General features: G+C 43.9%; 1 protein-coding gene across 4 annotated transcripts in view; it reads left to right on the forward strand.

Moving 5' to 3' along the window:
- Window positions 1–528: 528 nt before the first annotated feature.
- The window catches only part of FER1L6 (fer-1 like family member 6), a 107236-nt gene continuing 84693 nt past the window's right edge, over window positions 529–23071 (forward strand). Inside the window, exons 1-2 of one of the 4 annotated variants that reach the window (XM_080582048.1) lie at window positions 529–906; window positions 4469–4578. In XM_080582048.1, coding sequence (XP_080438174.1) covers window positions 4517–4578 — 62 coding nt within the window. In that variant the 5' untranslated portion in view covers window positions 529–906; window positions 4469–4516. Of the gene's footprint in view, window positions 907–4468; window positions 4579–9571; window positions 9739–19371; window positions 19513–22558; window positions 22582–23071 lie in introns of those variants that run through there. The other 3 variants (XM_080582051.1, XM_080582049.1, XM_080582052.1) reach the window with 3 other exon arrangements.

Raw genomic sequence — 23071 nt, forward strand, 5'->3', positions numbered from 1 at the left:
TTAATTGCCTAGAAAGTTGTTTTGCATCCTGCATAGCAGAGACAGCCCTGCCCTTGCTGTGAAGAGTGCTGCAGAGCATTGCCCACTGCTGATGAAACCCAGGGGTCTAACATCAGTTTGCATGAAGCTGGCAGGGACGTGTGCATGCATAATGTCATATACGTGTTCCTTTCTTCCATGCCCCCTTTCCCTGCTCTGTAATAGGTACCCTGTCAAATGTCCCTGGAGGAGATGCTCTGACTAACGAGTTCTGAGTGTGTGAAATGCAAAAAACCATCCAACCCCATAACGCTGTAGTCTAAAAGTGTCAGAGACCCTCCCTGGGGGACTCACATCATCCAATTCTTTCAGGAGCTTTAAGAGACAGATCTTAAATATATAAATTCATAGAGGAAAAAATCTTATTTGTCCAATCACTAAGCTGATTAAAACTTCTATCCTGAGATACCGAAGAGCAAAGAACAACCCAGAGGTGTTAATGAATAGCTTGGAGTTAATTAAAATGATGGCATCACTGAACACAGGTCACCCCTTCCAGATACGAAGCTGTCTGCCTGTGGTTCTATGTAAATGTTGTGAATAAAACGCTGCCGGTCTGATTTCTGTTTGGTTTAGGGTCTTTCTCCTCTATCAAAGATCATTTTGATAAACGAGAGCTTGAGGCTGAAGGAGAGGAACCGTGCTGCTGGGTACGGCAATATGGACGCCTGTGCCCCAGAATCCTTCTGCACAGCAGAGCCCTGAGTGCCTTCAATTGCAGATATCAAAGTTACAGCCCCTGGTGCGGTCTGCTCTTGGCTTTACCGATGGTGTAATCCAAACAACTTGTGCAAACGCAAGCAGAAGATCCAGTATCGGGCATGCTGTGAACACTACGGGGGCCGTGCTTCTCCAATGCAGCAACGAGTGAGTACAGAAGTAGCAGTAATATTCTCAGAGATGTGTGCTTTGTGGTTGTCTAAGACTTGCACGCGGTGATGTCTCTGGATCAGGTTGTAGATTTTACCCTCATCCATGCTGTAGCTGTAGTGGTAAAGAAGGGCTGACCTGTGACGTTCCTTAAAGACAGAGATGAGGTGGCTGAATTTCAGGAGGATGAGGGAAGAAATGGGTGGAAAGATGCAAAGAAATTGGTGTGACGTTCTTAAAATGGCATGTAAGGGAGATGGCATTGGAGCTTTTGTATGGATTTGCCTTGAAAGTACTCAGGAAGGCAGGAAGGAGGTTATCAAAGCGGAGCTGATGTTCTCTAGGCTGGACAGCAGTGGGGTTGCTCAAAGCATGAGGCTCTGTGGGTCTGAAACACTCTCCTGAACATGGGACAAAAGATGCCAGAGAGATTCATGGACAATATTTTGCCACAGTGATTTTATGTTTTCTCATAGTCTCCACAGACTTTGGCTGAGAACCATGGCCTTTTGTTGTCATTTTTAATATTTGCTTTTTTACTGTCAATATTTAACTTCCCAGTGTGATTTTGTAAACTGGCCACCCTAGACTCAAGTTGACATTTTCATCAGACCATTCTGATGGCAAACTAATGGGCACTAAAACCCCAAACAAATATATAATACATAGTCATATTATACCAATTTATGTCTTTAAAGCCTGTTAAAACAATGTAAGCAGAGGGGTTTAGCATGGTTTGAATGTTGCCTTTACAGACACGAACATTAACTGACATTGTGTGTTAGCAGCTTCTGGATGGCATTGCACTTTTGAGACTGGGAAGGGTAATGCAGAAAGGATTGGAGGGTTTAGTATTCGCCTGCAGAAAGAGTGGTATTTAAGTGACTGTCTTCCCCATGGTTTTTAATCCCCATCTAACACCTGCTGTCTGCGAAGCTTTTGTTTTGACACTGTAGATGTTCTCTACAAACTATTCAAGAGCTTTATAGGGTGCTGGTATTTCTGTAAGTGGATTGTAGTTATCTGCTTTGAAGAGGTGGAAACGTCACTGAATTAAACTCTGGAGAGGCTGTTGCTGGTTTTACGTATCATTTAAGCATGACACTCACTTTTTCTGGGAAGAGATCCGTATCAGATGAAAATTTTAAGAGCCAAGCAGTTTTTGTATTTTTGCATTTTCTTAATTAGGCACGAAATTTCTCAACCCATAGTAATTTGTTTTGTTGCAGTTGCAAATCATACCATCAGCTTTCTTATGTGATCGGAGCAGGTATTTCTACATTTTAGCACTGGATACGTTTGGGAACCTGAGCTACTGCCGCCGATCTGTTGGCAATAGTGATAATATTATATTTCCTTCCCCTGTGTACTGAGGTGAGGATGACAGTTTTCAGCACGGAGAGTTTCTGATGTATATTGACCTACCTGAATGTCACATCTTGAGTGGTGGTATGGGAAAGAAGAGCCAGGAAGACAGCACTGTTACACCACGCTGACAGCTTGGGCTGAGCTAGCAACAGCGAGCACACACATACAGGGACGTCAGCCCTGGGAATTGGTAATTAAAATGTCCCCATGCAGGACCACCTGTCCGACATCAAGTATCTCCTATCGACCATTGTCAGGGCCTGAGAGGAAAGCACACAGCCCTGGTTGTGTCCAGAGTTTCAGGGCTTCCTAACAAGGCTAACGTTGAAAATAAATTGGTGTGGTTTTGGTGTGATGGACCTGCAGAACCAAGTCAAGGAGAAGGTAGATGCATGACGGTCTTCAGTGTGGGCTCCTACGAGGACTAAGAACATGGGGTCACTAACTGGTGACAGGCAGGAGAGCAGGCAAGAACATCAAAATGGGTCTAAATCTGGAGAATCACGGTGCCAATCCCAGCTGCTGTCTTTTTTGAATGTGAGGACCGCATTGCAGGTGCAGGCACTGGGAGATTATTGTCTTCATCCGCATGCAATGAATGTGGTGCTGTGTTTCTCCCGAAATTTCAGAAAGAGCTTCTCCTATAATTTTCCCTGTAGTTTTCAGAAGGAGATTCAAAAATCCATCTTTAACCATTGTATATGGAGCATCTGGACGATGACATTGAATGGTGGGAAGGAAGTCCAGGCTGATGCTTGGTGCTGGCACTGGCCCACTGCAGGCAGGGACTGATCCTGCACCTCTGTAAGAGGCAATATTCACTATTTTCTGCTCTTCCCACTGAGGTGCCATGCAGCATTTCTTGATTTTCACTTTGGGCTTGATGCAAACCTGCACCTGGCACGAGCCTGGGCTACTCTCTGCATTCGGGCAAAGCCAAGGAGTTCTCCGGAGTTTTTTTGGTGTGGTTTTAGTATTATTTATAGTTTATTGGACAAGACACGTGCATGGCCTCTCCCTAGTTTTACATTAAATGCCCTTTAGATGTTTTTAGTGTCCTTGCTTTGGAAAGAAGCTCTGGGTGATGCAGCACTGTATAAGTGTATTCTGTAGCCTGGCTTTAATTGTGTTTTCTTCCTCCCTGATGTTTTGCTATGGGAGTTATGGCTGAAAAGGTGTTACAAGGGAAATACAGTCTAGACAATTTGTGCCTATCAAATATTTCATTTCAGGATGTCACAAGCCCTTCTTCTGAAATAAAAATCACTTAAAGGTCTTCCTTTGATCGTATTTGATTTATTCCAGAGTAGGTTGAATTTCACTCCCACAGCCTGCCACTTCAAATTCTGAAGACTAAAATGTTTTATACATCTGCACGACTGGTTACAAAGGAAGACATTTGGCTTTCATGCCATGCTCCTCTTGCTGTGCATGTACCTCTTGCAGGTATGCTCCACAGGCTGTGCTTCTGTCAGTTCTTCCTTAGGATGAACGTAGACAGGAATTAAAAATGAATTGTCTGTGTTCTACTGCTCAGATTTATCTAAAGATTTCATTCTCACTTGTTTAAGTTTGCAAACCAATCTGCAGTCCTGTGCAAGGAGCGAGATGGCAAAAAGATTCATGCCTGCACCAAACCCTTAATTTGCTTTTTTCCCACTCACTTCAAAGAGTGTACAGCTAAGTGGCATTTTCTAGAGAAATGGAGTTAATCTATTTCACATAAAACAAAATGAAACAGAAAATTGTTGAGTCAGTTTCATCTACAAAAGGGGAACAATGCTCACACTAATATCAAAGTGCTTATTTACACAGGCATGTTATAGGTTATGATCATCCCTGTAAGAATCATCATAATGTTTTTTAAAAATTCAGGTTGCAGTGTCATCCTGTTTCCTTCCTGATGCAAATAATAAATTTAATAAATTTAAAGCTGGAGCTGAGGCACTTTGTTTGAATGATATTTTTTGGATAAATAGTTTATATGTTGAAAAAATGCAAATGAAATAGCTGTTTTTTTTTATTTTAATTGCTGAATTGACTATTTGCTGATTTCATCTGAACAGTGTTTCCATTGTTGAAGCACTTTGCCTTTAAAGCTGGAAAGTAAAAAATAATTTTAAAACTTAGGACAAAATAAGTGTTTGTTTCAGTCCCAGCCTAACCGAGGTTATGTTCTTCACTTCACCAGCAGAGCTGAGCTGATCCTCTCCTCTCCATCAGTGACAGAAGACATGAGATGGCTGCGCGTCCCCAGGGGCTGTGGCACCCGATGCCTTCAATGCTGGCTGCTGCTCCGGGGTGAGTCCTGCCAGGTCTGGAGGCATGAGTGCATGTTCCCACGTGTACCTACAGAAGCTGTTTTCACGATCTCTCAAGAGAAGGGGAACTGCATTAAATTGGTGGGGCAAGCTTCCTCTTCTCCTAACTCTTTTTGTTCAAATGCCGCCACGGAAACATCCTTGTGGAAGGGCAGGGACAGCTGGCTGGGGCTGCTGCCATCCCCTGACACCCCCGTGGTGCCCACGCCAGGATCTGCTGGTGGCAGCTGGTCGGGGCTGCAAAGGGCTGAAGTGAGACCATAACAAGCTATGTCAATAGGCTTTTCTGCAAGAGAGATGTAAAAATCACAAAGGTTTTAACTCTGGGTAATCCCTCAATTTTCTTGTCTTGCTGAACAGCAGTGCAGTGGCTGTGTGTCATCTGGCTGATCCCTGGAACAACGATGCTTCTGAATAAGATGTAAAGACAGAATCACAGAATCACAAACCGGTTGAGGTTGGCACGGCCCTCTGGGGTCCATCTGGTCCAACCCTCCTGTTAAAGCAGGGACACCCAGAGCAGGGTGCCCAGGGTCACATCCAGGTGGCTTTTGAAGATCTCCAAGAAGGGAGAATCTGCAACCACCCTGGGCAACTTGTGCCAGTGCTCTGTCACCCCCACAGTACAGAAGTGCTTCTGGTGTTCAGATAGGACCTCCTGTGTTCCAGTGTGTGCCCATTGCCTCTTGTCCTGGTACTGGACACTACTGAAAAGAGCCGGGCTCCATCCTTATTGCATCCTCCCAAGACCTGAATGAAAGTAGAAGGACAGAAGCGAAGGGCTTCCCTAATCATAGCAGTCTGTACCAGCCTCTTGGGACTGACTTGTTCATCAGTCTCACCTTTGTATCAGTTTTAGACATGGCATCATGGTTGTCAAATAATTCTTTTTATTCTAGAGGGAAAGAATGGAGATCCATATCATCACACTTGAATGAATGAATGTTTATTCCCAAATTGTACTGACTGCAAGACTGCTGAAATGTGGCAAAGCCAGGGAGATACCTGCAATAGAAGGTCCGCCAGAGCAAACCAGGTAATGCAATATGTAACAGTAACAGAGGCCAAAAGGTCTTTTCCAATGCACCAGATCGATTCCTAATATAACCTGCAAATTTTTGTGGTTTCAAACACAGTACTGGGCTCACTGCTAACAGTTTCAACTGTGTGGGCATGGTATAGTTAGAAATGGCTACTTTGCAGAGAGCAAGCATATACATATATATATAAAGACACATCAGATGCACCGTGGCCTTTCTTTCTGACAAGCCTTTGGTTAAACAGTTGCTGTGAACGTGCCCTGCTCACATGCTGCTGACACTAAGGATTTGGTGTAGCGAGGAAGAGGACAAAGCAGTTTGATGTTTCCAAAGACTGGAGAAAAAAAATCACGTACCTGTCCCCGAGTGCTGGTTGTAGGAGGCTTTTATCTCACTGCCAGCCCAAATGAGAATTTTACCCCTGCTGTGTACTTGAACCACGGTAAAACAACAGAACTGTTGTTAAACTTGGTGCTGCAGTCATTGCAGTGCGGTGAGACAGATGCATAAATACAAAGGGCAGCTTCAGCAGCACTAATCTGAATTTACAGGGACACTGCAGACCTGATTTATTCAGGCAACTGCTTGCAAAATTGAAGGCTGAATTTATCTCCATGTCATAAATCCACTGGCGTTTTTAAAAACACGGGGCAGCAGGGAACACTGGCCTCCATCCTGCCATGCCACCTCTGCTCTGACGAGGAGATGACTATTGTTTTTTCTGGTTTTGGAGGCAGAGAGGCGGCAGGCAGTCTGGGTAGGCAATGGTTCAAGGTTTCCCAAGCTATGGATTTTACTTCACCAGAAGGCCCTGGGGATAAATTAAACTAACACAGGTTAGATAAGTGTTCAAGAACACTCTTAGTATTAGGTAAAATGCCTTCAAGAACCAGCTCAAGAGGGAATGAAGTACAGTGGGAATGCTCTGGCATCCTGGGAATTGCCATCAGAAAAAAATAAAGATGGTTGGATCTTTCTTTTAGGCAAATTGGTTTTGGAAGTTGTCTGACCTGGCATTTCCCACATTTTGTAGAAATACCTTAGCAGATGTTGAGTGTCAAGACTTTATCACGGCTTCAATTTCTGTACAGGTGCTTTAAGAGAAATGCCTAGGGTTTTTGGAAATAAATTTCACTGCGGATTCTTAACTGGCTTTATCCAGCTTCTGATATGCAGATCTTTGGCTCCTGACGATGCACGTTATGGTTTAGGACGGCGTGTTGTTTGCAGCATGTGGTCAGAGCTCTGGGCACGGTTCTGATGCTGCAGCTGAGGTTTCTGTGGCCGCGGTGGAGCTGGATCTGTATGATTTGAGGTGGGGGTCCTGCCGCTGATATCGGGGCTGAGCACAGCCCAGCCACTCTCTGCTGGTAAAAGTCCCTTTCCTCTACTTGGAAAGGAAAGCAAATAAACAACAAAGGATTTTTGTTATCCTTTGCAAAAAAAGCAGCATGCTTTCTTCCCTCACATTCTATGCTGTGTTTGTGTGGAAACACAGCGACAGTTAAATGAGCTTTGTTAAATCTTTCATCAAACACGCTAGCTGTGAAGAAGGCAGAGGAGGTAAAAGGCAGTCTAGTGTTTTCCCTGCAGACTTTCTCGCAGAGGCTGCTACCAGTTCTGAGGTCTGCAACTCTGCGGTTCCTACGTGCAGTTGCTCATTTTTGCACAGACAATTTCCTGTAAGTGGCTGTTTTGAGAGAGAAATTGCATAGATCCTGAATTTCTATTCTATCTGAAGTCATTTTTCTCCCATTCCCAAGTGAGAGAAAAATTGGGTGTAAATGTGACTGTTTCTAAATCCACTCTTTTTTCATGAAGGATCAGCTAATTATTTTAGAGGGATCTGTACAGAGAAGGGAAGATGCAGGCTTGGGGGGGTCAGCTGCAAAGTTCTTAGATCATCCCGGCTCCTGGGTACAGGATGTCTGTAAACTACTCCTGGATATGAAACCCGGTCTGAGAACAATCCAGGTCTGTATTTGACAGAGATTTTGGAAAAAGTGAAGGCTCTATGCGCTCAAATGCTGAGGTAATGCAAGTTATATCACAACTGACACTCAGCTGCATTTCCAATTTCAATGATTATTGCAGAGATGCTTTGGCTTCAGTCTTGCACTCATTAAGTTTTAGCATGCCTCAACTTTGTGTTAGTATCTTTTTTTTTCCTTTTGAACTGATATCTAAGTTCAAACTGAAAAAAAAAACACCATATGGCTACACAATACATTTCACAAAACAAATATGAATGTCTTAAAAATTAAGATAAATGTGAATTTAAATCTATAACTGACTCAAAACTTCAGTCCCTCTCTCTTTTCCTCTTCCATGTTTATATTCTTAAGTGCCTATTTTATCTGGCTTCCAAGTCTCTGACGCAGTGGATTTTTGCTGCTTAAAAGGAATCAATTGCTTTGCAAGCCAACAAATGGGCTTCCAGGTAAGGGAGAAAAATATTTGGCCCCCGTGCCCCACTCCCCTGTGCTGCTGCCCCGTGGAGATGAGTTGTGTCTGCGTCAGTGCTGGTGCATTCAGTAACTTGACATCTCCAGTTTGGCTCCTGGTAGTTCAGAAGAGCAAATATTATTGCTAACTTCATTTTGTGCAGAGCAACCGACATGAAGCAGCAAAGCTTTTGCGCGCCTTCTTGGTTAGTAAGGGCTATAATTCATGCAGCTTGTGTTTGGTGTGGAACGACAAGTTAATGGAAGTGAATTTCCTCCCATTTACAAATCAAACCCTCCGAATAAACAATGAGTCAAATCACAGGAGGCTTGAAATGTTTCCTCTCTCCTGTGCTCTCTCCTTTCCTGGATGGTGGGTGCTTCGTGGCAGCAGCTACATTTCCCCATCTCTCTCTGATAATCCAGACAGTGCTCAGTAGGCTGCTTGCTTTGACATCTAGAAGAGTATTATAAAAGGAGCATAGAAATGGCTTGTATAAAAAAAAAATCACCTCCTTTTCTTTTCCCCCTGCCTTACATGGTTACATGCATGGTTACTGCATTTTTCAGCAGGGACAAGATGCTGCTGCAGAGAGTGCAGGGACCCGTGTCGGGTCACAGCTACAGACCCAAGCCCAGGGACCCAGGGACTCCGGTTATTTTACAGTTCTCTCTATTAAGGGTGAGAGTATTGGGGTCAGATTCCTTTGGGTTTGGTACTCCTTTGGTTTTGGGTACTGCAAAGCAGAGGGCACTCTGCCCCACACACCTGCAGTCCATGGATCACGGCCCAGGCTGACTGTTCCCTTTCTGGCATCTCTGAGGGCTTTAGCTGTGACTGGTTGTGGGAAAGAGCTGGTGGTTTTGGTGTTTCTGCTTCATATTGTTCTGTTTCATGATTCAGTATGCACTTGTGGGATGCCCCGTATAGGCTGCTTACTGAAACGCACCCTTAATTTGCTTAGGTTTTTAAGCTTTTTGAGGCAGGAGCTCTCTCTTCTGCACAGGGCTGAATAAGTACTCAGATTGTGGGACCCAAATTTTGTGTGTGCTCCTTAAGTAGCAATCATTCTTCCTAAAACAGACGCTCACGAGCACCCAGCAGTTGATCAGGCCATTCAGAGAGATGTATAATATTTGTGTGACATGGTGCCAAGAGGTACACACCACGGCAAGACTGATGGCACCCACAGAGATGACCCAGCCAGGTTAGTGCACCAGCTCTGCCATCTCCTCCCTGCCCTGACATGGGAAGCGAGCTCTGAGAGCCAGAGGAACCACAGCCCTGGCCTCACGTGCTCTGGAACTGCACCTGAAACCATGACCGTGCAAATAAAGCTTTGCCAGTGGCACAAGGAACATTCTCATGGTTGTGGCACTGAAATAATGAGAGACTTCCTCAAATTCAGCTGCGTGTTTGTTGTTGACTTAAGCTGGTCTGAACACACGATGAACAGAGGTGTTGACACACCAGCCTGCTTGGCAGAAGCTCCGTATCATAGTTTGATTTTAGATTTGTACCCGGCCTGCCATTTGACACTTGCTGTTAAATCTCCACCACATAATGAACTCAGTGGGCTGCCAATCGAAGGGAAGTCAAGAACTGAAAAACAGCCATTGCAAGGGGAAAAACTGAGTACCGCTGGCAGAATAAAGGTGGGAGTTTGCATTATATCTCCATCCTCTTCTCCATACTATGCCTGAATCAAATCGATCTCTTAGGAATGATTTGGGCAATATGTGGGAACATTAAAAACCACAAACCACCCAGAGGTAGAGTGCAGATAAGACCCTGGAGTTATCCCCTGATTTCTCAGCCTGTAGGTGCTTTTGTTCCACAAGCAGATAGGTTTCTCTGCAGCCAAAGCATGACTGAGAGCATCTCATGGAGCAGAGAGCTGCTCACGGGGGTGCCTTTGCCTCACAAGACAGTCAAATGAGGGGCAGGGAAGTGGGACCTGGCAAGGCTTTATCACCTCTACAGGGAGTTATGTTACGGGCTCTGAATTACAGTGTTTAGAGGACTAGGCATTTTAGGGACTGCAATACCTATGTTAGAAGCTGAAGACAGACTGTCTGGATCTGGCCATCATTGTATTTTGGTTTCTGGTTTGCAGTGATATTAGGGCAGCAAGAAGAGAGATTGCTGCCTATTACTCACTCCTGTAGCCCCTTGCTTATGGCCTGCATGCAGCTTTGAAGCAGAGCCGTATGAAGACATCACCATTCTGGTCTCATTCTGGTTTGAGACATCAAGGAAGAAAATTAAATAAGGAGATGATACAAAAACTGCTTTGCAAATTATCCCACAGGTATTATGAAGGAGAAGCCCTGCAGATAAAATACACTGAGTAATTTCAAATCCATTAGCAGTGGGTGTGCATAGAAGTCCCTTGTCTGTTATGGAAATGTGTGGGCATCTGTCCATAAATTGATAAAATACTGAGAGAAATGCTAACGAAGCTGAGACTGGAACAGCAACGAGAAGCTGTGCAAGGCTTTGATGCTAAATACTCTCTGCAACTACACAGAAACAAAGACGAGGCTGGGAAAATCAGAATTAACAGCAATCCAATTTAATAAGAAGTGGTTGTTTCACGGGTGCTTATGGAAGGAATTAATCTGTTAGATGTGGAACTCAGGAGAAAGAAGGAAAATCATTATGTATTACTGGGGCCTCGGTCTGACTCACACCAAAATCAAAAGCATTTAACAGTGTAACTGTCTTTCCCTTATCAAGCCTATACCGTGGGATAGGGGCTGAACACATGAAGAAGCATGTTGTGTTATAGATGCAATAATTACCTGGTTGTGCAAAAGATGAGAAGGTAGAAAAATAATTCTGTGGGCAATGTTAACTTTAAAGTAACTTATTTCTAGAAAAGTGGGTTTAGGAGCATCAGAAGAGGGCAATGGGATGAATTTTGGAAAGGAGAATGAAAAAATTACTGCGGGTAATGCTGTTTGAGGTTTTAAAGCACAAAGCACTCCCTCATTCATACGACCAGGCAGCTGAGGCTTGGAAGCTTGCCTAGAGATGGGATTGTATTATGGGCACTGCTGAGAAAATTCTGTATAAATATGTTTCTGTTGAGGTTAAAAAAAGGCAAAATAGGCGGCTGCTGACATATGAACATAAAAATGTCTCCCACAGGATTTCAGGTTCAATTTTAATAAATAAACTTGTTGTAGATTAAATAAACCAACAGAGCATATCTATATGGGATTCCAAGAAGTGCAGTTGCTAAAAATTTTCTTTCCCTTTTCTAATACAACACAGCCAAGGAAGAAAGCAAACTGACTTTGTCATGCTTTTAGCTATAGTTGTGTAGACACGAGAGTTTGAATGGTTATACAGAATTTTATCACAGAAAGAAAACAAAACATCTATGGCTGAGCTGCGTGGGAAGCTATAAGGATGCAAATGAGAAGAAGAAATTTATTTGATTCAAACAGGAGGAATCTGGCTGCGTAAAATCCAGTCTTGTTGTACTGTGAGAAAGGGATGCATGTGAAGCAGGGACATCTCATTGTATAATTTCAAAACATTGAAGTACTCAGTAGCAGCAGTGGGCTCCAGATAAAAGCTTTTGCAAGCTACATTTGATTTTGTTCAGTAAAACAGGTGAAGGCTATGGTTGCAGTTTTGCAGGCAGATAAGGTGATCACACTGCAGGGCGATCGGTCTGGTGCATACTCACATGATGTCCTTCTCACCTGATGGTAAAATCAAACATTGTAGAGCTCTCGGGTAGTACCAGATAATATGGTATGGGGAGACTGCATTTTTAGCCAGGCTACTGGGGTCAGTTTTAAGCCTGGCAATAAAATGTGAACAGGAAGCTTGATGGAATTACGTGAACAGGAGCTACGCCTTCATGGTGTTAGCTATTAGATACATTTCTTACGCCAGTAAGTGTAATATGGGATCACAAGACCAGGAAATACCATAGGGTCTTTCATTCCCCTCTCTCTTATGGGGCATGGCCACAAATATTACACCCAAACCTGCCTGGAGAGCTCAGGGTGTTCCTCTGGTAGGTGTCCACCCCTGCATCTGCTCTCTAGAAGGGTGTCAAGCCAAACTCGTAAAATGCTTTGTTATCTCCTGTTGACGAAGATGCTCCAGGTGACTAATTCACATGTGGACATTTAGTCTGAAGCAATCTGGAGTCAGGAGAGATGAACTGTCAGCCACACTGGGTGGATCGTGACCTAGCAACTTGTTTGAGGTACAAAGCAACTGCCCTCTCAGTAGAAAGAGGAGAGAAAACAGCCAAAGAGAGACAGGAATTTTCACTGCAAGCTCAAGTTCCTCCTCTTACGTGAGCGTTGGGTGGCATGTGGCTGTCTTCATTTTGCACTTTTTTGTTAGGTTTGTGGGTAGGAGGGGAAATGGATTGTGTTAAGATGGTGGTAAGCCGGTGAGATAAGTGAAGGGAAATGAAAGAGAGCCTTTGTTTCTGCAAAAACGACATTCTGGAGGCTAATACCATGTGTACTTTCATCAGAATTACTAATGTTCCTGTTGTAAAATACCATGTGTACTTTCATCAGAATTACTAATGTTCCTGTTGTAAAAGCAGTCATGTAAGAGAAAAATCCGGTGCTGTAGGAGTTAGAGTATGGCCTACAGAGATAACAGATCTTCATCTTGTTTGTTTCTTGGTGCTTAAGCACAGCAAGTGAGGGGGAAAAAACAACAAGCCAGAGCACTGAAGGCAGTCATATCAGGAAGTCAGAAATGTGCCCTGAGCAGCATCATGACTGCATAGCACCCTTGTCTGCGGGTGTTCAGCACCCAGGTCTGCAAGGTGCTGAGCGCCCATGGTCCTGCTGTGTGCCATAGATGTTTTTGAGAAGGAGAAGGGGTTGTACCAATGTGCTCCAACGTGGTGCTCAGGGCTTCCTGTGGTGAGATAGGTGCTGCTGTGAGTGCTGGGGAGTGGGGCCATAGAGGGGGGGCAGGACCATGGTGGTCTCTCAGACGATGGTCTTCCACTCCAGATACAACTCAGAAACTGCAATCGTGCGGTAGATACCTGAGCCTCTCTTTGCTGTGCATTTGGAAATGTAGGAGACATCTTCCCTTGTGGTAAGGCAGTGCTGGTGCTAATGAAAGGGCGTCCCTCTCCTAAAGCCCTTTATGCTGCTGAAAGACTTCTCTGAGAAGTCTGAACTGCTGGAGAATCCAAAGATAATAATCTGAAAATCATACATTTAAAAAACTTTGCTTTAAAAGCCTCTGCTGGTTTGCTGCTGGAAGCACAAAACCTTCCCCTCTCAGAAGCCAATAGTGGAGCAAGAAGGGTTCAGAGAGGGTGACTCTCATGATCTGAAGGATGGGAAATAGCTAGGATCAACAGAGCTTTGTCACTTTCTGAAGACAAAAAAGAGATAAGGGAGGGCATGGTAGAGGTCTATAAAACCTGGAGTGTTCACGTTCACTGCGTTTTCTGAAGCAGGGACTCCAGGCCGCCAAATTTCACTGAAGAGCAGTGTCAAAACAAATAAAAAATATTTGGTTTGTGACACCAGGTTTAGGCAAGCTGTTGAGCAGGTAGCAATGGGGAGCTGTAGTTATTAGAGGTGCTGGGGTGTAGTTCTATGGTTTTCTTTCTCTCCCCTCCCAATTCAGCTCTACAAACCAAGAAAAAACAGCTCCTGGGTTTCTTGCACTCCTCCCCCTGCTCTCTTTTGCCATAGTTGCTGCTGTCTCTGCTTTTCTTCCTTCCAGGTAGCTTTCTCTTGAAGGCTTGGACCTCCGGGAAGCCTCATGCCTGAATGACTTCTGGTCCAGACGTTTCCTGGACAGGGTGGCACTGACTGTGGTGGGGCAGAGACAGAGGCCACAGCCTCCCCGGTGTGCTCCAGACCCCACACCAGCTTTAATTAGGCAATGTAAGATGCTATCTGTGTGCCTCAGGGGATTCCAGTTCAGAAAGCAGAGAGAAAAGGGCCATCAAACTTTTATGGCAGGTTGTAGTTAATTTACATAAGAACTCTTCTTTCATTTCAGTGCATGGAAAATGTTTTTACGGTAGCTGTACGTGAAATCTATTCCAATCCTTTTACATCAATAACCCCGTTTTCAGGATTGAATTTATGCATGAAAACCCAGTGACTTTCTCCAAGAAGTGTGAACTGCTGGAGAAGCCAAAGATAATAATCTGTTAATCATAAATCTAAAGAGCGTTGCTTTAAAAACCTACTGCATTTAAGAATCTCGTCCTCTGTGCTCTGAAATGGAGTAGTTTTAGCTTGAGTCTGTTCTGGTATATCAACAGTATGCGATCCTTTGCTAAGCAGTGACAGCTGAACTAGTTCATCTGTTTAACACTGTAGTTATGTATCTTATGCAAAGAGAAACAGTGAGCAGGTGTTTCCTCTTCATCTTTGCCGTCCCGCTAAAGATTTACAAGCTTTTAATGAGTCTCACCCACTTGTCTTTGCCAAGGATCAGTGTCCTAATTTTTGTAGCCATTACTTGTCTGGAAACTGTTCCAAGTCCTTGGTCACCTCAGTCACCCTCCTACGTACCCTGCCATTTTCTACCGCCTTCTTCTGGGAGGACTGTACAGAATATTAAACTGCACAGAATATTAAAGACAGGTCTATAGAGGGGCGTATTACTTCTTGTCACATAACACACAAATGGTGGATGCTTGGTCCACAAAAGAGGCTCTAACGCATGACCAGAGCATAAATAAAATGCCCTCATGATAAAATCCCCAAGTGGATTTTCACTATAAGCCACTCTTTTTGTCATTCTTTCCCCTTTCCTTCTGGACTGTATGAAAAACTCTGCCAGCTTTGTGTCTGCCTGTGGGGGTCCCTCACTCTCTGTTTTCTCATTTCTGTCCACCAACGTGCTTTTCCCAGACCCTTGCAAGCGTGATGACACTGTTCAAACTAATTGAGATAACAATGTAATGAAAACTAGCCACACCTTTTGGCTACTCTCATCTACACTCTCTAATCTCCTTTCAGTCAGGGGCTGAGAAAATATTAGTGGGTAAACACTGGTGAGTCACAGCTATTTCTAGAAGCCACCTGCCCAGGAACCAGGAAAGTGCTCGGCTCACGTAACCCTCAGCCAGGAGCTCTCCCATATCAGCATTGTATCACTGGGGATGTGTTGCCCCACACGAACCTGCTTTTGCCTTTTTCCTCCATTATAGAAACACAACACCATTTTTCATGTTCGGAGAGACTATTCATGTGGTTTTGGTTTATTAGTGTCAATTAATACCAAATCCCACTGTTGATTTCCAATAGAGTCAATCATTATCACCTTGGAAAGCCTTATCAGCTCTGGTGAGGCCGTACCTTGAGTACTGTGTTCAGTTTTGGGGCCCTCAGTACCAGAAGGACATCGAGGCCCTGGAGCGTGCCCAGAGAAGGGCTACGAAGCTGGTGAAGGGCCTGGAGCACAAGTCCTGTGAGGAGCGGCTGAGGGAGCTGGGGGTGTTTGGTCTGGGGAAGAGGAGGCTCAGGGGAGACCTCATTGCTCTCTGCAACTGCCTGAAAGGAAGGTGTGGGGAGCTGGGGGTCGGCCTCTTCTCACAGGGAACCGGTGATAGGACCAGAGGGAATGGCCTCAAGTTGTGCCAGGGGAGGTTCAGGTTGGAAACAAGGAGACATTTCTTCTCAGAAAGAGCAGTCAGGCACTGGGACGGGTTGCCCAGGGAGGTGGTGGTGTCACCGTCCCTGGGGGTGTTCAAGGAAAGGTTGGACGTGGTGCTTAGGGACATGGTTTAGTGGGTGACATTGGTGGTAGGGGGGTGGTTGGACCAGATGATCTTGAAGGTCTTTTCCAACCTTAATGATTCTGTGATTCTATGATTCTATGATTTATGTATAAAAATATCTTGCCATTTCTGTGAGTATTAACCCTAAGATACTGTCAGAGAGCCTGACATTGACACACGTTTCTTCATCCTTTCCTGCTTGCAGACAGCACACCAGCACTGCAGCCACCCCTTTTCAGCCCACAGTCAGTATGGTGCAGCCTCCCGTGCCCTTGGGGCTTTCAGGTGGATCAGCCAGGCCTCGCTGAGCTCCTGGCCAACCTCCCCCAGGGCACTGCAATGTCTCTCATTGCATTTTCATTTTTTTCACTTCTGAACTTAAGCAACCCAAATCAAATTGCTGTCACAGAAACTCTGAGCATGCATCTCTGCACAGAGATTAATGTGGCTGAATTTGCCCGCTTTAAAATTTAATTCAGATTGGCTCCCCTGGGCTCCTCTGTGCAGTAATGCCTTCAGTGGACTCCCACAGAGCTGGAGACTGGCCTCTTCCAGGGAATTAGAGAAATAAAAACACCTAAGGTGAACTTAATGTCACTTAATCTCATAAAGCCCCTTCCTTGTCCACGGAGAGCAGTGAAGCACAGCTCCGCAGGCCTCCTTTGGCCTGGTACATTAGGAAGTGCCCTGGTGTGGTGAACTGAGGGCAGCTGGACCCTGCTGGATGGCAGGCACCATGTGAGGTGATTCTCCCTCCGTAAGATGTATCAGTGTCCTAAATGTGAAAGAAACTGCATCAGCTCTGCAAAGTAATGATCCGTGGCGGTTATAATACCCCCTGAGCTAACTGAACTCCAGATAAAAAGCAGAGTGAGAGAGCTCAGGGTTGTGAGAGGCAAACTCCCTTGAATGTGGGAGCTGGACTGACTGAACTTCACCTAGAACAGCTTGGAATGAGTTTCCAAAAGATTGACTTTCTGTCCTCTGTTTTATTTGAATCAATTTTCAGAACTCAGCCCTGAAGCACGGCCTACTGAAAACTAGTGGGTCACTCTCAGTTCCCCTAATCTTCTGCGTGATGTGCAAGATGGGGCCGCATAGACACTGGTACCCAGTGCCATTCGAGATGCCAGGGATCTCAGCCACCCACAGGGGCTGGCATGCGTAGCACAGGATCCATGGGGCAGGCACACATTTCTGGAGCAGTGAAGGGAGATCACTTGTGAGGTCCTGAAGTACCACAGATGGCATTCATTGCCCCTGCTGAGGCAGTTGAATTGCTTCCTTTGCACCCTTATTTATGAAACAGGCTCCTCTTCTGTCTCCAGTTGCTGTCTTACTGAGCACAACCTAGACATACCTAGAACCCTTTCTCAGCTACTTTGTCAGGATAAATCTATCTTTGGGTGAAGGAAGGAAGAAATAGCAATCCTGGCACCTTCATGATTGGAGTTAAAATGAATAGTTAAAGCAGGCTTTTCACAAGCATCCAAGCCAACCTGATGGTTCCATCTTTCCTATTGCTCCCCACTGTGTGATGGCTCTCCCTCCTTTCCTCCTGCCTCCAGACTCCCTCATTCATCCTACAAACCAGTTCCAAATTGCCCATTTGTTTCTGGTGGTTTAGTGAGTTAAAGTGGCTCAGAGCAGCGTTGCTATAGTTGGCATAACGTAAGCAGGAGAGACGTGGCTGGGAGCAGAAGAGGGGATTGGTAAAGGCACTGGTGCCTCTGTCCTTTTTCAGCAGCAGTGAGCTGTTAAATTGGCTCAGATTGCACTGTGAAACCCCACCAGTGAAAGATGTCTAGACTAGATGGTACAAACGTGTCCCTTTGTGTTTTCCTTAGCATATACAACAAGTGGCCAAGTGCTAAAACAGTTATGCAACCTAAAACACAATAATAAAACATTCTAACAAATGTTGATGCTCTTTATTGTGTCCTTCCAACACAGCCTGTTTTTAGCCAAGCTGGAGAGCAGTTTCTGTTTGAAAAGATCCAAATTAACCTTCGTGATGTAAGGCACTGTTCTCACCAGGAGATCAGGCTTTTCTTTTCTTTCCCATTTGCTCCTCAACATGACTCTTCGGCAGCACTTGAACATGTGTTGCAAAGCTACTGAACTGAGTAGCAAAATGACTGCATAGGCAAAGCACTGCACAGTGAGCCAAGTCTCTTCTTTTTGTGCTAATTGTCTTAATTGTCTCTGTTTATACTCTTGTATAAATGGCATTTTTTAATACATGATATAGGTTTACCTTTGCAGAACTTTGCAGCACAGTGAAGCGTGTATCTATGTCTGATGTGAAAGAGAAAAGGATCAGCTAGTTACCACCCTCTGCATTTGGTCAGCATGTTCAGTTGGCCTCATTAGGTTGACCAAGATATTGCTAGAAATATGGCTATGCTTTGTCCCAAAGTTTACATCTGTATTGCTCCTGAGACTAATGAAAGTGCTGTATTTGCTGTGTTGCTATGATAGAGCATCATTGCGTGATAGAGCATCATTTGCTGTATGAATCATCTGAAAGTTTTATATTATGCTTGCAAATGCCCTAGGGAAACAAGGAACTGTTCCCATACTGCAGATGGGTTAAGCTGTAGTTCAGAGAGAATATATGACTTGTGTGGACACAATAACAGCAGTGTCACTACAGGGAGCAGATTTCATCCTCAACCCATGCTACGAATCCTGATACACCTGCCTACACCATTACCAGTATCAGAATATAGGATCATAAATAGGATCACGGGAGAACTGAGGTTGGGAGGGACCTCAGGTGGTCTGTAGCTCAACCTCCTGCTCAGAGCAGGGTAAGCCATGAACTCAGAACAGGTTGCTCGGGGCTTTGTCCAACCAGGTTTTGAAAAGATGCAAGAACAGAGACTGTGCAACCTCACTGAGCAGATTGTGCTAATGTTTGACCGTCCTCATCATGAAATTTGTTTTCTTTATATACAGGACATACAGGGGGTATCAGAGATATTCAGTATCTCTGAACCCCTGAGGGGACTGATCTCCTGAACCTGTGCCTATCCGCTCCACCAGCCTCTAATATCTTGGCTAAACTTCCATTGATTTTGTTGGGATCTTTGTACCCTGTGGAGAGTGGTCTGGATTGGTGAGTCTGGTGAGGGTCTGTGATTGTGGATGAGGAGCAGAAATTGTAGCAGTGCAGCAAATACCTGAACTGAATGAAACCCTGCAAATGGAAATGCATCCCCCATTTTGGCATAGTAGCACCTCAAAACATCAGGCTGTTGTGTTTCTGGAGCTGTTTTATGAACCAAAATGCAGTCTGGGCCATGAGCTGGTCTTGCCTGACCATGGTGGCAAGGAGAACCCACTCACAGCAGGAGAAGGAAAAAACATGCCTGTAAAGAAGCTCCGTGAGCCAAAATTCCTGAGTTTTGAGAGGCTTCACTAAACAGTTAACTACATTGCATACTCCAGTGCTTTGGGAAACCTTATCTAGAATAAGAAAAGAGTCATGAATACAATTAAGTGTTTAAACAGCCTCTCCCTAGTGTGGTGGATATCTTGGTGAGTTAATCATAAACACAGGCAGAATCCCTATGGCAGCCAACGGAAGAAGAGAGGTATGTCTTGCAGGTGCTGGATGAGTTGCTGAAGGCCAGCTTGACACTAAAGCATAAGAGATGGAGGATAAAAAGGGAAGGTAATGTCTCTTCTATTTTTTTTCCGTTATTTTTGATAGTGAAAATGCAAGACATCCTACAGGGAGATAAAAAAAAAAAGATGTTTAGAAATAACTAAAGACTCAGAATTTTAACATTCAGCTGCTTGTGTGAGGGTTTTATTTATGTCAGCAAGTTTTGTATTGGTACAGGTTTACGCTTTAAAAGTCTTTAAAGAAATAACATTAACTCCACTGAACTGCAAATGGGAGGAGATGAATGTCTCTGGCAAGCATATTTTATTGTGCCTTTGTTTTTTAAAATTATTGTTTAGTTTAGTTTAGTTTTGTTTCCTGTCCACTGTTTTTCAGAAGTGCAATATCTTTGGGATTGCCCTGGCTCACAGTTGGTGTGTATCAGCCCAGCAGTGCCAGTTAGAGAACAGAAATCACTTAGACTGCTCTGGTTTGGGACTTATTCAATGGGATAATTATATTTCTATTGAATAAAGGCAGAATTTCAACAGGATATTTTCAAAAATTTTCAATAAGATAATATATCCTATTGAATAAGGGCAAAATTTGACACTTTAATCTTTTAGTGCTTAGGTCAGTTGCTAGAAATAGCCTTGGATTCCTGAAATTAATCCAATTTATAAGCTGAGGATTTGCCCTAAATTGTGAAGTGCTTGTTTGTCATAAGCAAAGGATAATGGCTTTTTGCTGAAAGAAAAGAGAGAAATATATCAGTGTCCATGCCTATGAGTGTGTAAGTGTGCATATATCCAAGTTTATTTGCATGTTTCTGTATTTCTCTTCACAGTTAGCTGATTTACATAGGATGTCCTGTTATTGGAGTATTTTCTTGTTTCTACCTTCTTTTGCAGTATTTCTGAATACGATACTAGCAATCAAATTCTGCCCTGGCTGTAGCAGACCAAACCCAGAACTTCTTCATGGATTTTGTAGTCACTAGGGGCTCAGAGATGTGGAACTGAGATCAAAGCTTGGCCAATGTGCTTAGATGATTTGCTTGAGAACCTACCATAAATTAAATTATATAAATAGCAAATGAAAGAGATTAAAAAAATTTAGCCTAGTGACAAAATCTATTTTGTGCCTTCCCTAAACTTTGGGACAACTGTACAAGGTTTTGTGTGTGAAGAGAAATTTGTTTTATTTCCCTATTTTGCTTCCTTCCTTGAAACAGCCAAAAAAATTACCGAAATAGCTCAGATTACATTTAGATCAACTTTCCTATTCCTACTGTTGAAAAAGATTTTTTTTTCCTGCTGAGAGAGTTACATGGTCCTGGAGCCTGAGTCATTTACTGCTCTGTGGGTCTGATCCTGCAGACAACAGAAATCTTTTCCACCAGTTGCTTGGGGTGTTGGATTAGGCTCTGCACCAGAGTTCCCAGGTTCAGGGATTTAATAATTGACTCTAAACAGTTTATTAACTTTTTTTTTCTTTTTTCTTTTCATGGGTACAATATATAATTACAGTGTTGTAGCTATTTTATTTTTTTTTTAAAGAAACCATGGTCGCAACAGTGAAAAGCATTGTAAATAAGCAGTGCTAATGCACTTGGACATTTGAATTGTTCACAGGAAAATGTGAAATTGCATAGTGACGTGAATCCAATCCAAAAATATCAATACCAATTTCTTGCTTGCTGCAAGACAGTGGGCCCTGTGCTTAGATTGCTCTGTCTGACATCAAGAGATGTTTACTTTGAGGATGCTGAAGTATCTGGTATTTTACTCTGCTCATGGTCTTGCTTTCTTATGCACTGCTATTGTAACTACTGAAGTAAAAGCAGTTTCTGTGGGAAGTAGGTAAAGTGGATAATAGCTGGCTTTCTACGTAGTGATATCGCAGATGCAGTTCTGGTATCGCTCTAGAGAAATAAGTAATTGTTTCAGGGTTTGCACTGGCATACCAGACAGCAGAATGTGATCCAGTAAGAATAAAAAAAAACAGAACTTCAGCTACCTGTGATGGCGTAAATGACTGATTTTTATTTGTTTATTCTTTTAATTGAACAATTATTACAAAAAAGACTCCAAATCTTCCAAATCCTTTTACAATGGAAAACGAAGCACAGTCATTCCCAGCTGGGTGTATCTCTTTGCCACGCCATAGTCAGACTGCTGTGCGGCTGCTGGCATGCAGCTGCGTTGTGTACAGCACTGGAAATGAAATTAAGAGGGCAGTTTTGGACTGAGGCAGGCATCGGGAGTTTTTCAGAGAACCCACACCAAACAGAGCAAGCAAGAAGCTGCACCTCCCTTGGCAAGTTCTGCATGGCTGCAAGAAGCATCTGACTATGCGGACACCCACCAGGCTGGGTTTCTCTGTAAGCACTCAGGGAATTGCCATCCCTCTGAGCTATGGATTGTCATCTGCACTGCTGCTGAGGCAAAGGGAGGGGAGAGTCCCCTAGCAATGCAGTCATGCTGTGCACACGTAAGGGAAGTTTTGCTGAGTCTGTTCTCACGCAGTTTTTCCCATTGTTCCTTTCTGTTATATTTTGTGCTGTTTCCGTGGATGTTTACTCCTGCCTGAAACTCCCTATTAAAAGCCCATCAAATTAATACATTCAATAGATAGCAGGACTGTAGACATCTCCATTCCTGCAAAACCTTTCCTACTTAACAGGGCACAACACAGCCCTTTTTACCCTCCAAGGCTGCCCATAATGACCCATCCGGATTTCAAAGAAGGGCCACCAGGTGGCATTTGAGGACCAAAGCACTGGTGGCACAGGCAGGCTTTGTAATGTCACTTTCTCCTCTGTCAGGACAGGGTGATGGATAATCTCACGCTGGGTGGGCAGATTTGTCCTCTGTCTCTAACATGGTTTGATGTAGTTTGTTGTTGCCGTTATACACTGTTGCTTAGGCTGTGCTTGCCACACAGGGGTGGTATTCACAGGGACAAATGTAGATGTCTCAAGTGTCTAGACTCCCTTTCCAGTTGATGAGGAGAAATGGATTCTTCTGGTGCCTGATGCATTTGGAAACATTTCTGACATCTGCTTGATGCTGATTGGGGTGACTTCTTCTGGCTTGACTCGCTGGGATGTGGCAACCTACCTGTAGAAGTCAGGTGAGATCAATCTGTCATTGGTGTCTAGATACGTGGCAACAGATCACACTCAGATAAACCCCATGCTATGACTTTATGGGGCCTTTACAACTTTGTCTTCTCTGCTTTGTGATGAAATTGTTGGCCATGTGGCTGAGCTGCATCTACCTGGTGTAAGTGAGCAGGCTGTCAGAGGGGCTGTGCTGGCTGACACCAGCTGAACATCTGGCCTAATTTCTTTCTCAGTAGTAATCCATATTTCCTAAGTTATTTTCATATGAAAGTCACCTGGAAGTCTTGTTTCCTGGGGCGAATTGGGTATTTGTTTGTTTGCTCGATTTTTTTTTTGTTTTGTTTTCTAAGCTGCGCCTTTGCAAATGTCAACACAAAAGCCAGGTGTAGTTTTCTTCTAAGGTCTTGACTCTTGCTGCTTTCAGAGAAGATGAGGTGGGTTTTCTGGGCATCTTGCTAGAATTTCTGAAACATATAATACCCAGTTACAATGAGTATC

Source organism: Anser brachyrhynchus (genome assembly GCF_964034855.1).
Source record: "Anser brachyrhynchus genome assembly, chromosome: 2".
NCBI lineage: Eukaryota > Metazoa > Chordata > Aves > Anseriformes > Anatidae > Anser > Anser brachyrhynchus.